The sequence below is a fragment of the Oncorhynchus nerka genome, linkage group LG13, assembly GCF_034236695.1.
Source record: "Oncorhynchus nerka isolate Pitt River linkage group LG13, Oner_Uvic_2.0, whole genome shotgun sequence".
Classification (NCBI taxonomy): Eukaryota; Metazoa; Chordata; class Actinopteri; order Salmoniformes; family Salmonidae; genus Oncorhynchus; species Oncorhynchus nerka.
The window spans coordinates 74,669,668-74,686,113 of NC_088408.1; the positions used below are offsets into that span (position 1 = coordinate 74,669,668).

General features: G+C 44.0%; 1 protein-coding gene across 1 annotated transcript in view; it reads right to left on the reverse strand.

Moving 5' to 3' along the window:
- Positions 1-3,879: 3,879 nt before the first annotated feature.
- The window catches only part of coro1ca (coronin, actin binding protein, 1Ca), a 63,144-nt gene continuing 50,577 nt past the window's right edge, over positions 3,880-16,446 (reverse strand). Inside the window, exons 3-11 of the mRNA XM_029678232.2 lie at positions 14,135-14,257; positions 12,243-12,372; positions 10,218-10,399; positions 9,940-10,059; positions 9,712-9,816; positions 9,320-9,465; positions 8,795-8,852; positions 8,287-8,529; positions 3,880-6,992 (exon numbers count right to left, since the gene is read on the reverse strand). Of these exons, the coding sequence (XP_029534092.1) occupies positions 6,873-6,992; positions 8,287-8,529; positions 8,795-8,852; positions 9,320-9,465; positions 9,712-9,816; positions 9,940-10,059; positions 10,218-10,399; positions 12,243-12,372; positions 14,135-14,257 (1,227 nt within the window). The 3' untranslated portion in view covers positions 3,880-6,872. The remainder of the gene's footprint in view (positions 6,993-8,286; positions 8,530-8,794; positions 8,853-9,319; positions 9,466-9,711; positions 9,817-9,939; positions 10,060-10,217; positions 10,400-12,242; positions 12,373-14,134; positions 14,258-16,446) is intronic.

Below are 16,446 nucleotides of genomic sequence, written 5' to 3' on the forward strand. Positions count from 1 at the left end.
ACAGTTAGGGGCTGCCATACTGCATGGATTTTCCTTGTTTGCTCCTAAACCTTAAATATGATGGAGATATTTATGAGGGGAACATCTTTGTCCACTACATAGATATTTCCTAATTGCTCACAATCACAGAGTTACTGGTTCACGTGGCAATTCTGAAAGTTGAGTGATTAGGTCAAATACAAAATTTAGCCGAAATGTGGTCAATCTTAATGCAGGATTAATGCACTGGAGTAGCACAACATTTGTAGTACTTTCTTCATTATCAAAGACAAAGTACTCACTTCCCCCTTGCCATTACACACAGTTGAATCAGTATTCTCTAAAATGGACAAAACCACTTTTTGTACGTTGACAGTTAGTGGGTATTTATGTTCTCCACAGGGCGAGTCCCTATTTTCCCCCTGCTTCTCACAGAGATCTCTAATTATGTGCTCCAGATTACAGCCCGTCTCCACACAGCCTACAAGGCCAGCTTAAGAGAGGGCCCGTCTTTCATCATATCACACACGTACAAACCTAACAGAAAATTTACAGTCAGCTACAAACATGTGCCTCAGATCATAAGCCCTGCAGCGCCAGCAGGGATGTCTGTTTTGCCCATGGCTGTTTGGAGCACTTCTTGCCTCAGCATTGTTGTAATAAGATTCGATAGAGGTTGAAGAATTCAGTACGACAAACATTTTTTAAATGTTTTTATTCTGTATGTACAGGGAAGGTCAGGCATACACATGCTTCACAACAGTGATAGATGTGTATTTCTCATTAGAATAACAGTGACAGTAACAGATAAGCAAAGCACTTCTTTTTCTGTATAAGTACAAAACATTTGCTACATAGCTGACAAAGTGCAAGTGTGTTATTGTGAATTGCGAGTTTGACTGTGAAGTGTTACAAGCATCCGTCAATGTCTGGGATGAAGCTGTTGAGAGTGAGATTGTCCCCCTCGCTGTCCTCTGTGCTGGGCATTAGGGTGATGTTGCTTGTGGGGCATCTGTATCTCCCCTGGCCTCCATAAGTGGTTCTGGTGGGGACCACTGCTGAGATGCACACCATCTCTGTGCCCTGTCCCTGCTGGCCCCTGTGTCTGTATCTGCTGCCCCTCAGCTTGGTCAGGAGGATGACGGTGCTGACAATGAACATTGTTATTACAGCAGCCAGCACAGCGATGATGATCAGGCACTGACCTACCAGCCCTCTCCCCTTAGGGGTCATGGTCGGGCATGTCACTCTGTTCAAGACACTGACGCTTCCTGGAATGGAGGATTTTGCTGTCCCTTCTGTGAAGGAGTTGATGGCAGTGGTAGGGTTGGGTGGATGCAGGGCGGATGGGACAGGTGTTTGTTTAACTCTCACAGTTGTGTGGGAGAGCTCAGTCTCATGGTCTGTCTCTGAGGTTTCAGTTCTCATTGTTTGCTGGGTAACGGAGACTTCTGTTGCGTTTTTGGTGAGGGCTACAGGGGGCATTGGTTGAGGTGGTAGCTCAGACAGGTTCAACTCCTGGGGTCCATGGGTTGCTACCTCCCCATGGCTAAGTAGACATCTTGAGACCGCCTTGCTTGACAGAACCAGAAGGAACACAAGAGCTGGAAATCTCCCAGGCTTTGGGGTAAACATGGTGGCAAATCTGCGAAGGGAAATGATAACAGCAAAAATGTAAAGACTATGTTCAATGAAACAGTGGTACAACTCAGACGTTCATCACAAAACTATGAGGCATAGCTATGCCCAATTCAAGCCTTCCTGTTTTACACTACCGTAGCATGCGCTAAGGAAGAACCAATGTGATAAGTGCTATGAGACAAAGTGTGAAAAGTAACTTGACCTTCTGTAATCTAGTGTGATACATTACAGAAGACTGCACCGAAATGCCAGCACTGTCATGCACAAATACCCAATACTTGTAATAACACGGTATAATACATTGGCTTAATATTTAAAATGGTGTTGCTCATCAACATCACTTTGAGCCTGTGTAAAGGGATCAATTTCCTTTACAAAAAATGTTAGTGACAGTGACTGACAGATAATGATCTGCAATACATCTAAATCCACCCCATCAGTGATGTTGCAAATCTATCTAATTACAGGTTCTTTTAGAAAGTGGAGACTTTGTAGAAACTGTATACTAGCTCATGCAGCCCAACACTACTGATCACCCCACTGCTATGACACTTACCCAAATGCTGGAGGAGAAGTCTTGTTTTATGGTATATTGGCCCCTCAACCAGCAGATTGTTCACCGTCAAGCAAGAAGCGAGACATTGGCTGATCTGTGAGGAATACAGGAAGCATGCTGCCTTTCACAGAAGTGAAGCTGTTTAAAAAAATAAAACACTGACAAGTGTTACACTTACAAATGAGGAATGGGGTATGGTGGCATACATGGGTTTCAGATACAAGGAAAGCTAGAATCTCTTGATAAAGAATAGCAAGTATGTGAGAGCAAAAGTATATGAGCGTACACTTGACATGCAGTGCATTAGTAAAGTGTTCAGACACCTTACCATTTATTACGTTACAACCTTATTCTAAAATGAATTTATTATTCTAAAAGTCTAAATTGTTTCTAAACACAATACCCCATAATGGACAAAGTGAAAACAGGTTTAGAAATTTGTGCAAATGTAAAGAAAAAAGGTAAAAATGAAATACCTTACATAAGTATTCAGACCCTTTGCGATGACTCAAAATTAAGGTCAGGTGCATCCTATTTCCATTGATCGTCCTTGAGTTGTTTCAATAACTTGAATGGAGTCCACTTGTGGTAAATTAAATTGATTGGACCGGATTTGGAAAGGCACACACATGTCTGTATAATTTCCCACAGTTGACAGTATATATCAGAGCAAAAACCAAACCCTGAGGTCGAAATAATTCCTCGTAAAGCTCCGAGACAGGATTGTGTCGAGGCACAGATCTGGGGAAAGTGTACCAAAAATATCTGCAGCATTGAAGGTCCAAGAACACAGTGGCCCCCATAATTCTTAAATGGGAGATGTTTGGGACCACCAAGACCCTTCCTAGAGCCTGCCACCCGGCCAACTGATCTGGCCGCCCTGCCACTCCTCAGTAAAAGGCAAGACCGCCTGCTTGGAGTTTGCCGAAAGGCACCTAAAGGACTCTGACCATGAGAAAGATGATTCTCTGGTCTGATGAAACCAAGATTGAACTCTGGGGCCTGAATGCCAAGCGTCACGTCTGGAGGAAACCTGCACCATCCCTAAGGTGAAGCATGGTGGTGGCAGCATCATGCTATGGGGATGTTTTTCAGCAGCAGGGACTGGGAGACTAGTCAGGATCGAGGGAAAGATGAACGGAGCAAAGTAGAGAGATCCTTGATGAAAACCTGCTCTAGAGTGCTCAGGACCTCAGACTGGGGCGAAGGTTCACCTTCCAAAACAGGACAACGACCCTAAGCACACAGCCAAGACAACACAGATGTGGCTTCAGGACAAGTCTCTGAATGTCCTTGAGTAGCTCAGCCAGAGGCCAGACTTAAACCCGATCGAACATCTGGAGAGATTTGAAAATAGCTGTGCAGCATTGCTCCCCATCCAACCACAGACCTTGAGGATTTGCAGAGAATGAGAGAAACTCCAAATACAGGTTTGCTAAACTTGGCGTCATATCCAAGACTCGAGGCTGTAATCGCCGCCATAGGTGCTTCAATGTAAAAGGTTTGAATACTTATGTAAATGTGATAGTTTAGCAAATGTATTTAAAAATAATAATAATAATTCTACAAACCTGTTTGGTGCTTTTTCATGGGGTATTGTGTGTAGATTGAGGGGAAAAAACAACTCAATCCATTTTAGATTAAGTCTCATGTTTGCCCAGTCCTCTGCATCACTCATTAACTTGACAACAGAATACACTTACTATTTTTAAATTTCTTTATTCATTTTTCTGATAATCGATAAGTTTGATACTTGAAGCAGAAAAAAATGAACAAAAATGCTCTACAGACCTCCACAAGAGGCTGAATCCTTGTTTGTTTTTCTTCTGTTATTAATTTCTCTTTTTGTATTTATAATACCTGTGATAGAATGGAGATTCTGTTCAGTCATGACGCATTATGGCAAGGAACGCAGACAAGAGGTAACGTTCAAAACCCACCAGAACCCAACTCCTAAACACACTGCAGCCCAAAACAACAATGGAAAAAAAAAAAAAAAAAAATGGATACAAATATTTACAAAGCTTTAAATCATTTTCTAGGCCTTTATTTCAAACATCACATACATCTCTCTACAGCATATATCTCCAACCTATAGTGTCCCTTTGAATAGCTATTCATCAATATTCCAAACATCACAGGTATCGCTGCCTTGAGTAGACCAAGGAGGCTGAGGAGAAGCACTTACAGGGCAGTACAGGACAAAGTCCAAGACATCCTCCCCTGACAGATTCATATCTCTACAGCACAGTAGAACACATTGAAGTAGTTCTCAACCCCAATCAAATATTACAGAACACCAGACGATGCATATTTAGACTAAAATTGCATCCTCGGATGTAATCTTAGATTCTGTGAGGCCAGGATGGAGTGATTGATATAAGCATACATTTCTCAGTGCTTTCTATGCCCAAAACCCACTGTCAAAGTTCCTCTCAGGGTGCCTATCCACTCTCTCCTGCTAAATAGCTCACACCATTCTCAAACCGCAGTCATCATTAAGTACTTCCTGTGCACAACTCTGTCATTTCTGATCTCTTCAGTGGCAACAAACTTTAAAGGCTAACAAACTCTGAACCGTAAACCTAACCCACCCTCCCGCTGAAAAAAAAGGCAGAACAAAAATAGCATGACAATAGAACTATTATCGCAGTTGGCAACACCATCAAATATTCGGACAATCCAAACGACTCCTTGTTCCTCTGATTCTCTAGTGATGTGACCATGTATTTAAGGGGAAACTATTTAAAATCCTGATAAGGAAGTACATAGTGGGATATCTGCAACGGGAGAGCTGGAGAAGGAAGCACAGGATAAAACGCACAGTATATTAACATCACCATACCACCCAATTCTGTTATCATAGGCCAAAACCTTGGTCACACCCTATGGTGAATCCATATAATCATCTAAAAATCCCCTCGCAGAAAAAAAAACTCCAACCAGGTCAAAGACATACGAGACAAATTCACACATCCTGAAAGCCTTCCTTCTCCACGTTACTTCTTGTCAACCAACAGTCAAAATTGTTGTTTCAGACACACCCCTGTTACTCACCCTCTGGTTGGCTGTATGGGTATGGGCCAATGAAGTGGCGAATAGTGAGCATCCTGACACACACACCCTGAACACAAGGGCACGGTTCAACATTGGGGTTTATGACAGCACAAACTCCTCAAATCAAAGGCGGGACAAGGCTGATACACTGCTAAAAGCCAGGAAATGTTTACCAGCTACATAGAACACAATTCCATTGGTCCTTCTCTGGGCAGCACACAGGACATTGCCACAAGAACCCGTACAAGCCACCCAGGTGGCTCCATGTCATGAGTCAGCAGAACTGTAACTTACAGTGCAGAGCTTATTACAGTACACACATACCATCTGTGTCACAGGGCCAGATGGGGACAATGACAAACAAACAAGGAACATAGTAGCAAACTATGGCACATTTGTTTCATAAGACTGGAACGCCAACAATGCTGATGGTAGCCAAGGTCACCTAAATGACAGGAACGCTAACAATGCTGATGGCAGAGGTCAACTAAATGATTGAAAATGATTTTTGGATTGGGCATGTGCATTGTAAACAACTCCAAAAAAGAAAAACAGTTCAAGTGAACATCTAAGGCTACGAGAAGTACAAGGTGCAGGGTGACATCTCACCTGTCGTTTTCATCTACAAAGCTAAGGGGAGTCCACTCATACCCTTTCTGTTCCACAAAATTGATGGAGATGATCAAAACATTGTTCAAGTTGCAAACATAAGTTATACCAGGTATCAAATGATATGTAAGGACTGCATGTTTGCGGCTTGCTTAGTAAAACAAGCTAGAGTAAGAGAGATCAAAGATGGAGAATAAACAGTGGAAATTAAAATCTCTTGAGTAGAATATATATGCATGTATTAACGCTGGTCAGAATCAGGAGATGTTAACAAGTGTACAGACAATGGTCCTGTTAAGATGGGAGGAGAGGGAAGAATTTAGAGGTTCAGAAAAGTCAGGCGGGAGAGCAAGAACACTTACAGCAAGAATCACACCACCACCTCAGAGCTTTTCAGCAAAGACAACAGAAGTACTATGATAAATCAGGCTTGAGTGTTTGATATTTTCCCATAATGAGTTGGTTCTCCTCCATTGTCTTTTACAGTAATTGTTTGATTATTGAAATCTGCCATCCCCCTCCTCGCATTTCCAGCCTATTGCATTGTCCCTTATAGTTTGTATTTTGAGTCTTCCTGGAAAACAAAGAGAAACATTTTTTTTTAAAGAAAAATACTGTCAAGGAGGTGTAAACATAACTCCTTTAAAATTTGGCAACATAAGTAGTTGGGGTAGACAATATACTGATACCTACATATAAAACATTTGGGTTTACCCAAATAGAAATGTTTCACATTGGAATTTTCTTGGTCACAATCTTAAAAGCAAAAGGAATATGCAAGACTTTTTCATACAACATACAAGACTAAACCGCCACTTATTAAAAGGAATGGAATAGTTTGCCATATTTCTCTCTTATTCCATCATGTTAAATGAGGGTTTGGGGCTGGCTAAGAAAAGTTAATATCGGAATGTTGCTTGGGATCATTGCTAGGCAGGTTTCAGGCAGAACGCTGTCATTGAGATTGGCAGTGACGGGTCCCGCCCACCTCCTAGCCAATGGATCGTCCTGAATTTTGGGGGGAGGGTCCTTAAATGGCGATCTTGGACATCTGCTCCTCAAGTTGGATGATTCGCTTCTCCTGACTGCTCACCAGGTCCTTGAGGGATTTGATTTCTTTCAAGACCTCATCCAGCTTGGCTTCATTTTTCTGAGGAATACAGAGACAGGAGCAAGACATGAGGCCCTTTCTGGAGATGTTAGTACCAGTCCTAGTATAGTTAAAGCTTTTGCACAAAGACAAAATGACTGTAAATTCAGGGTCTACAGCAGGGTTCCATAACTGGCAGCCTGTAGGTGATTTTATTTGGCCCCCAAATGAGCAATTATAGATATATATTTTTTTATATAATACATTATTTTTTATTGTTGGACATTTTTTTAAAAAAACTAAAAACACCAGCAAATCAACTCCAAATTATTATTTTGGAATTCTGTCCCAAATGTTTTCTTCAAATATTATATCGATTTTGGGCTTCTTACAAATATTTTGTAGACTGCAAAATGACTGCAATTATGTACCAGCCCCTTGATCGCCCGCTCAAAAAAAAAAAAATTGTCCCGTGACTGAATCTAGTTGATGATCCCTGGTCTACACACTGTGTGCGTGTACATTTTTAATACGGAGGTCCATTCTATCCCTGCAGGCATTCTACGCTGCAGGCATGCAGGGCTCCAGTATCCCGTAGCACCCTGAGGGTTAACATGGAGCGCCTGCAGGCTGCAGAGCAGCAGCCCAGTCTGCCATGATTACAGGCCAGAGCTGCAGATCGAAGTGGAGGCCAGGGCTGGGCCCTGCGTGGGCAGCTGTGTTGTGGGTGAGGTGGGGAAGGAGCAGCAACCGCCCCTCATTGAGTCAGAGAGAGCGAGGGGGGTGGAGACTTCTAGTAACCACCTTATGAAGTCAGGCAGCCACCCACTTCTAAAACACACCCAGCCAACAAACTCTTCATGTTCCAAGGCCCCAACTGCAATATGTCAAGGCCAGGGCTGAACTAAAGGCCATTTGATGACTGTGGTGGTGGGTGTGGCAATCAGACTAGCCCTGGGAAAGCACTGTACATACCCAAGGAGATACATACTGTAATGTTGATATACTGATCCAGTCTGGTGTCAACTTTCAATCAAAACACTAGTGGTACATTGCACATACAGAATAATATCCTGGTGTCTGGTGAGTAGTACTTGTTTACATAAAAAAGAGCAATGTTTCCCAACTCCTGTCCTCTAGTACCCAAACAGTACATATTTTTTATTGTAGTCCTGATTCAACTTGTCAACTAATCATCAGGCCCTCTGAGTTGAATCAGGTATGCTAGTCAGGACTACAACACAAATGTGTGCCGTTGAGGATACTCTAGGACTGGAGTTGGAGTGGAGAGAGACTATGTCTCTCCCATACAACCCAGTCAGAGTCCTCCCCAGACAGAGACAGCAGTCCTCACTCTGGATGGAGTGGGCGAGGCAGACTTGTTGGCTGGGCCCCTTTTCTCTGTGTTCTTGCTCAGCTTGTTGTCCAGGATGTTTTTCTTGACCACTTTGAGGTCGCGGTTCTTGCCAGGGACGTAGCCGTTCTTCAGGGATATGAGGATGGGCTCGCCATTCTTCCCCTCGAACCAATCCTCTGCCTCGATGGCACAGTCTGGTCCTGCCGTGTCTGGGTACAGGTCATCCTGGAACAGGTCAGACTGCAGAGCGAGAGCGGCACAGAGACTGCTGTTAGAGAACGCTGTACCAAACACACAGGGCCCGTTACCTGGACACAGATTAAACAATCCTGAACAAAAAAGCATTCTCTATGGAGATTCTTCATTGAGCTTGCTTTCTTAATATGTGTCCAGTAAAACACCCTAAAATGTTCTATCCCTCAAAACCGACGTTTCAGTTAAATGTGGCATTGATTGTTGAAATCATTCATATATCGACTGTCTAGATCAGAATGAAGAAGCTCACCTTTCTGGGCACAGTCATGATGATCGGTTCACATTTCCTTTCGTGCAGTTTATAAAACCTGCCAACATAGAAGCAGAAATAAGTGTATTATTCAAAACATCATAACAGGCCCACTGTCTAACATCCTTTTACAAACACTGCAGCCCAGCCCAATGCACTTCTACTTCCAGGACACTGGCAATAGTCAGGCAGCCTCAGTAAACATGGAGTTGAATAACTGCATGGTACACAATTCTGGTTGGCAGGGCCTGGAGTTAATCCGTTTATAAGGAGAGAGTTCTCCTCCAACATGTGGTTATGTGTTGCCTCCTGGTGGACATGGACAGGTAATAGCGCCACATTCCAAGTCATCTTCCGTTTAGGGCCACCTCATAGACCCGGCCAAGAACCACCCCACTTGGTTCTAGACCTTCCCACTAGACCTTGCTGAAATGAATCAGGGGTATGCCCAACAAGACATGATATTCAGATATGATAGAGCAGTCCTAAAATGGCTGATCCATTTCTCTATTCAGCCAGCCCTACCTGGCGATCTCACACTTGTTGACATCCAGACCTCTCTTGGGCATGTATCCCATTCCCCTCTGGGGCTCCTTGGTGGTGAAGGTGCTGAGGTAGTGGACAAATGGGGCCTCGTCCGTGATCTCAAAGTAGCGGATGCTGCTGTCACCCTACAAACCAGAGAGACAAGATCACGGCCTTTTAGTGCTTGTCTGAATTCCTACATTTTTTTAATGACTCAATGAGCAGCAATAGACTAAAGTTTAAGATACAGTATAATGTTTTAGTAATGACTTCATGGATAACACTTCACCATGCAGAACTTCATGGATCAAAGTAAGACTTGTTATAAGTCACTTGCACAGCAGATCAAATGGGTGTGTATGTATGTAATCTTCGGGAAAAACTCCACTCACCTTACCACACAGGTAAACCACATTGGTGTCTGGGTCATAGAAGGGCAAGAGAACTCCATTGCTGGTGTCCATCTCATGCACTGAGATGGCCTCGTCCATGGCTTGCTGTAAATGAAACATTGCCATAGTTGGTTACTGAGCAGTCCAGTAACATCTTTAATATAGGGAATATAGGGTTCTGTTTGTGACTCAGCCAAGAGTTGTGATGGTGAGGACAGGGTGACCCACCGGGTTCCACAGGGCTAGCTGTCTCTCACTCATACGGCTGAAGCCCGTGGTGAACACGTTTCCGTCCGACAGGAAGATGGCCCTCATGGGCCGTGCCCCATCATGGGCCTTCTCCTTCTCCTGTGACACAGATGGTCAACATCAACATAAGGTACATACACCCTAAATTTTCACCTCCGAGATTCCTTCGAATTCGTTTTTTTTTAGGGAAAGTTTGCGGAATTTGACAACCCTATACAGCAGGTTTGTTAGTGAAAATTATTGTCAGTGGTGCTCACCCCTACGATCTCCTCCTTGCGGGGGTCGATGACACGGATGGTCTTGTCCTTGCAGGCAGTGCAGATGAGGCTGCCGTTGCGGTTCCAGCAGGCACTGAAGATGACATCAGGGTGCATGTCCTCCAGCTGAATCATGGCTTCTCCCGTCCCCACGTTCCAGATGATGATCAGGTTGTCACAGCCTGAAGATTACACACATTTAACAAACACACAAGAGAAGCATGGACATAATATCACTCTGATGTGGCAAGATAATATCATCTACAACTCTTAGCTCATTCTGGTTTGGTTCTGACTCTTCACACTGTGAATATGGTCATTCTCAAATGGATACTGCGAGATTCTGGCAATTAAGCAATGACGAAGTCTATAGGTAAAGTAGCATACGCTAGCGTACCTGTAGACTTTCAGTCATTGCGCTAATGCTAGTCAGCATTGGCTTGCCAAACTACCTCTTCCTTCTGCATGTAGACATAACAAATGACATCCACAAGTTCAATGGACTAATGGGTAAGTAGAAAAACAGCACAATAGCAAAAATCTTGCAGTATCCCTTTAAGGCAATTGTCAGTGTGTCAATGGGGACAGATGTGCGTTGATCAGACATCTCAGTGTTTGGGGAAAATTATGCCACAGGGTAACAGTGACAAGCTCACAGCAGGTTACCACTTTTCTCAGGGCGAGGAGGGGATGAGAGCGAGTGAGCTGATGGCGACCGAGAATACAACCACAAAAGCAGAGGCACACAGGCTGAACCAGAACTATAATGATAAGGACAGGAGGACACTAGTGTTGTCACGATACCAGAATTTAAACTTTTGATACCATCACAATACCACTGCAAAAAAAGGCATGGAGACAAACTTCACTACTGCTCTGTTCAATCGTTAGGCATCTTCTGAGTTCATTATTACATTGGAAATGTTTGACGTCAGAGACAGACATGTACGCATTAATGAATCAATTATACAATCAATTTGACTTTGTTGGTTAAAACAAGTACATAACAATGGTAATCATGTATTTATTAGTATGAAAATGTATACACTCAAGCAGTGAGTCACTTCGGATAAGAGTCTGCTGAATAACTCAAATTTACATTTTTTAATTGGAATGGTAAACCTCCTTTGATAAACTGGGTAAATCAAGATGTAATCTAGGCCTATTCGCAATACAGATGAACGCATATTCAATGTGTGTGTGTGCATGCATTGAGTAATTGAGCTGGTTTTGGCTGATTTCATCTGTTTCCCTTCCATTTGGGACTTAAGCATTTCACTGTAAGGTCTACACCTGTTGTATTTGGCGCACGTGACAAATAAACTGATATAATATTGTACCGTACTGATCAACAATATTTGCATAGAGGTCATTTATTTTATAAGAGTGTGCGCTGTCTCTTTAACGACATTCACGAGGCAAGCGGGGGGCGGTCCGTCTGAGCCTTATTCACACAGTCAGTTCGCTAAGGCAATAGATCATCTTTGGGAGAGACATGAGAGACCGATTAAGTGAATGAATTAAGTTTGTGGCAATCAGCTTTGAAATCAGCATATTTTGCATTAAGGTTTGCATATTATCACAAAGTACTCAGGTAGTAGTGAATCGATGTTAGCGTCAGCTGTAAGCTAGCAAGGGAAGTTAGCCTACAAAGCAGGAAGCTGACGGAATCTTATTGCATTGTAAAGTGTTCTAGCCTGTATAGAAATGGTTTTGCGACCAGTAATGAACAGGTTCAACATTTCTACATGCCGTGTCGCATTATTCAAGTGTGTAAACTTCTATGCAGCATTTGTGGAGAGCTAAACCTGATGCAGCCCAGACTCCCAGTGCAGACTAAGAGGAGCAGGCACAGTGCGCTCGCACTAAGGGGGACCTTCAGCGGCGCTGATAGACTTGATCCGTGAGAAATTTGACAGAAGTAGCAAAAGTAACAAAAATGATAGTACCGAACCATGTATGTTCTAGTATCGAAAAAGTACAGACGTTTTGGTATACCATGCAACACTAGAGGATACCACTCACCGGCACTGAGCAGGACGTTGCGTGCTGTGGGGTGCCATGTGATGATGCCAACCCTTTTGGAGTGTCCCTCCAGGACCACCACAGGCTCAGACAGGCCAGTAACCAGTCCGTTCTCAGGGATCTGCCACACCTGCAGACAGAGATGAGGGTCAGAGGTCAGGGCATAGCTAGGGTCAATAATGCATCACATACAGAATTTAAATCAAATTTGATTTGTCACGTGCCAAATACAACATTTCACCTTACAGTGAAATGCTTACTTAACAGCATTGTTGGTTTAAGGGCTTGTAAGAAAAATATGTTAAGAAAAAATAGAAGTAACAAATAGTAAAATAACAATAGCGAGGATATAAACAGGGGGTACCGGTACAGAGTCAATGTGCAGGATATAAACAGGGGGTACCGGTACAGAGTCAATGTGCAGGATATAAACAGGGGGTACCGGTACAGAGTCAATGTGCAGGATATAAACAGGGGGTACCGGTACAGAGTCAATGTGCAGGATATAAACAGGGGGTACCGGTACAGAGTCAATGTGCAGGATATAAACAGGGGGTACCGGTACAGAGTCAATGTGCAGGATATAAACAGGGGGTACCGGTACAGAGTCAATGTGCAGGATATAAACAGGGGGTACCGGTAGAGAGTCAATGTGCAGGATATAAACAGGGGGTACCGGTACAGAGTCAATGTGCAGGATATAAACAGGGGGTACCGGTACAGAGTCAATGTGCGGGGGCACCGGTTAGTCCAGGTAATTGAGGTAATATATACATGTAGGTAGAGTTAAAGTGTCAGAGAGTATGGCTGCAGTTCCCCTGCTGTTACGTGTCGTAAAGCACTAAACTAAATCGACCACAGAAAGCAGTACATTCACATCAAAAACTCTTTTAGATTGACATTACTGTGACAGGAAGTTAGTAGATCACACAACCATGACTCAAGGGGGCGGCAGAGATCTAAAGTCACTCCCCATACTGACGTACAGCCTGAGTAGCTTACTTCCCACTGACAATACAGCCAGTAGACTATACAAATACAGTAAAGATCGCAGAATGAAAACATTGATCTATGGAAATAAAGACTAAGGGTGAAAGTCATTATCTCTATGATCTCCGACAGCAGTAGACTGACATTATGAAAGGCATGTGGTTCAGTAGTCAAACCACTGCATTACTACTGAACCCTTACACGAATCAGAGCTCCTACTCCAGCTGCAATAGGTCACTACAGATACAGCAGTCAGCAGCAGCTCATCAGGAAATGTAATCTAAAGTAAAAATTACTTTTAGGGAACCAAGTCTGTGTGTATTTCTAGCAGCAATATTAAATGTTCTGAAGAGAGAGGAACCTTTGGCGGTTCAACTTCTGTAAATGCACTCGGAACACTGCATCCATTTCACAGACAGGTCTTCTGGTGTTGAGAGAGTTGCATGGGGAAGTCAACGCCTACAGGTGGGGAAGTGGTAGAAGCATACCAAAGTACACTGCGCACACTGATCACTGCCCAAATAAGGACATATGGAGAAAAGTACAGCACCAGCCTCAAACAAGTTAGTGACCTCAGCCATATAAAAAAGGCTAAATCATTCCCCAGAGCTGATTCCTATACGACTTGTCTCTCTGCATCTAATCTAATCCAGACTAGAGGGCGAGCCCTGCCTGCACCCATGCTTAGCTACCCTATCACTATCGGAATCAGCACCCTTCCCTACGCTATCAGTATCTGGCCTTTCACAACCAAAACTTGTCATCTCCTGTCGGTTGGCATCGGTGAGAGGGTGTGTGTAGATGGACAGGTTAAGTATGAACAAACATTGCTGTACGGTTCCACTGAAAGGCACAGTCTCTGCTGAGGTGTGTGTCATGGAGAGGGGTGATTGTAACCATACCATAACTGTGCAATCCTCCGAGCCGCTGGCGATGACCTGGTCATTGTGGGGGCACCAGTCGATGTCCAGCACAGGGCCTGTGTGACCACACACTGTGGGGTAGGCCTTGTCAATGCGGCCCGACTGTGGAGAAACAAGCAGATACAGACATGAGATCAGTCACGGATGTCTATAACGCCTGGTGATCTGAGGGAACAACTTGACCAGAGTTTAACTTACACATTAAATCACAGGGTTAGGCCGACCAACCAGAGACCATGTACAAAACAAGGAGTATACAATAGCGATGTTCCCTGTGAGCAGAGGGCAACATCCCGAGGAGGAGGAGCTCAGTCAAACATTAACCAGACACATTTTGACTACCTGTATTTAAATCTGTGTTTTCAACCAAATTACACAGTCCACTAATGCATTAAGAGCATAGAGAGGAACAGAGACAAACACAGAGAGACTCACCAGCCTAGCACTGTCATAGCCTCTAAAAACAATCTGTTTGCAATTCTGCTGCATAGCTATATCCTAGGACTCATTTAGATTAAAGCTTGCCCTTGTTTAATATGTAAATGATGGCATGTTGGTGGTGATGTCGTCAGACGCACACCAGCAGAAGCTTATTTTTTGCTCTTTAAAGTGAAACCCTGAGCTAACCTCCAATATGAGCCTCTTATATAATACCCTTATACAACACACAGGCCAGATGGCCAGAAATCACTTCCCCAGCCATCACACACACACAAAACAAAGGAGCCAGACAAAGGGAAGGCTTTTCCACCCTATCAGCTGACTTCCTGATGACATCAGTCTGGTCTGAAGGCGGGTACTATCTTGACCTCTGACCCTATCGTGATTGGAGGATCAGGTGCTCTCCACAGTGTAAATTCTGGGTAATGTAAAGTCTGAAGATGCTGAGGGGGGGTAAGGGTTGGATTCGGGAGACTGACGCACCCTTTTCCATGCTCCCGTCAGTTGATTGCCCAACCAGACCACCACAGAGCCCGACAGTCCGATGATGTCACCGAGACAGAGCCCTGCTGGCTGCAGCCATATTTAAAGCATAATGGTCTGCCTCATGAAAATCACTCAATGCCCACAGCCATTCTAGCAGTAGACTGGGCACCATGACAACAATGGTTTCAGAGGGCTAAATATAAGTGCTGCATATTCAGTCACAGGGAGAGAAGAGCTTTTCCAGGTCTCTACTGTAGACATTAGAAAACATAACAGGGCCTGTAAGCATTAGGCACACCAGCCTTTAGTGTTGACTTCAAAACTCAAGAGAAATGCTTAGAATGACCATTCAGATAACCTAAGAGCGTGAAGTCCGAGAGAACAAACATTCAGGTATGAAGAAGCTCTGTCCTCATGGACATGTAATCGAGGCGTATGTGGACAGAGGGAGGTAACAAACGACGAACCTGAGTGGGCGGTCTAGGCCCTATGTCTAAATGCTTGTGTAACAGCAGGCAGTGGATTGGCCACTAGGACCCAGACAGCCATTTCAGACCAGGATATGAGTCAGTATGTTGTCTGAAGTCTCCTCCATATTTCTCTATTACTTCCCTTACTTCCCTGCCTGCTGTGGCACTGGGCCAAAAAAGGACTGGCCAGTTCAACTCTGCTGCTCACGTCACAATACACCACACAGTGTTGGGTTAAAACCTGATTACGATAGTGGTCAGTGAGTCACAGTAGTTCAACACAAACTAAAATGAATCTCATGCCAGACATGGCCATGGGGATTGTGGTCATAGAAGACAGTCAATTGGTTCACACCACAACCCACTGCCCAGGAAACAATCACAGCCCTCCCTACAGCAGAGTTGGGCCGTGACACAAACTCCAACATCAGTGATCAAAGTCTGAGTGTACTATACCTGTGTGTGTATATGAATCTAAAAATCACATGACCATGCCTCGCCCTGTCCAGAGAACACTCCTGGAAATCTAACATAGAATAATCAGCCATTGTTCTGGGCCTGGGACGGAAGGATAGGCTCCTCTGAATACATAGCCAGAGAGGGAGGTGAGCAGTTTCTGGAATGAGACAAAAGGTTGACGTGGTCACAAACAGTGGCCCATATTGTAGCAGCGGCCTGAAAGTGATTCTCAATCTCCCGCTGTTGGGGGGGGGAGTGGCCTGTTAGCAGCAGGATGTGCAGCAGGAAAGACAAGTCAGTGTCGAGGGGGTTTAGGCTAGCTAGGCTATATCAGCAAGAGGACCAGGTGTGACAGAGCAATGTAGGCTAGCTAGGCTATATCAGCAGAGGACCAGGTGTGACAGAGCAATGTAGGCTAGCTAGGCTATATCAGCA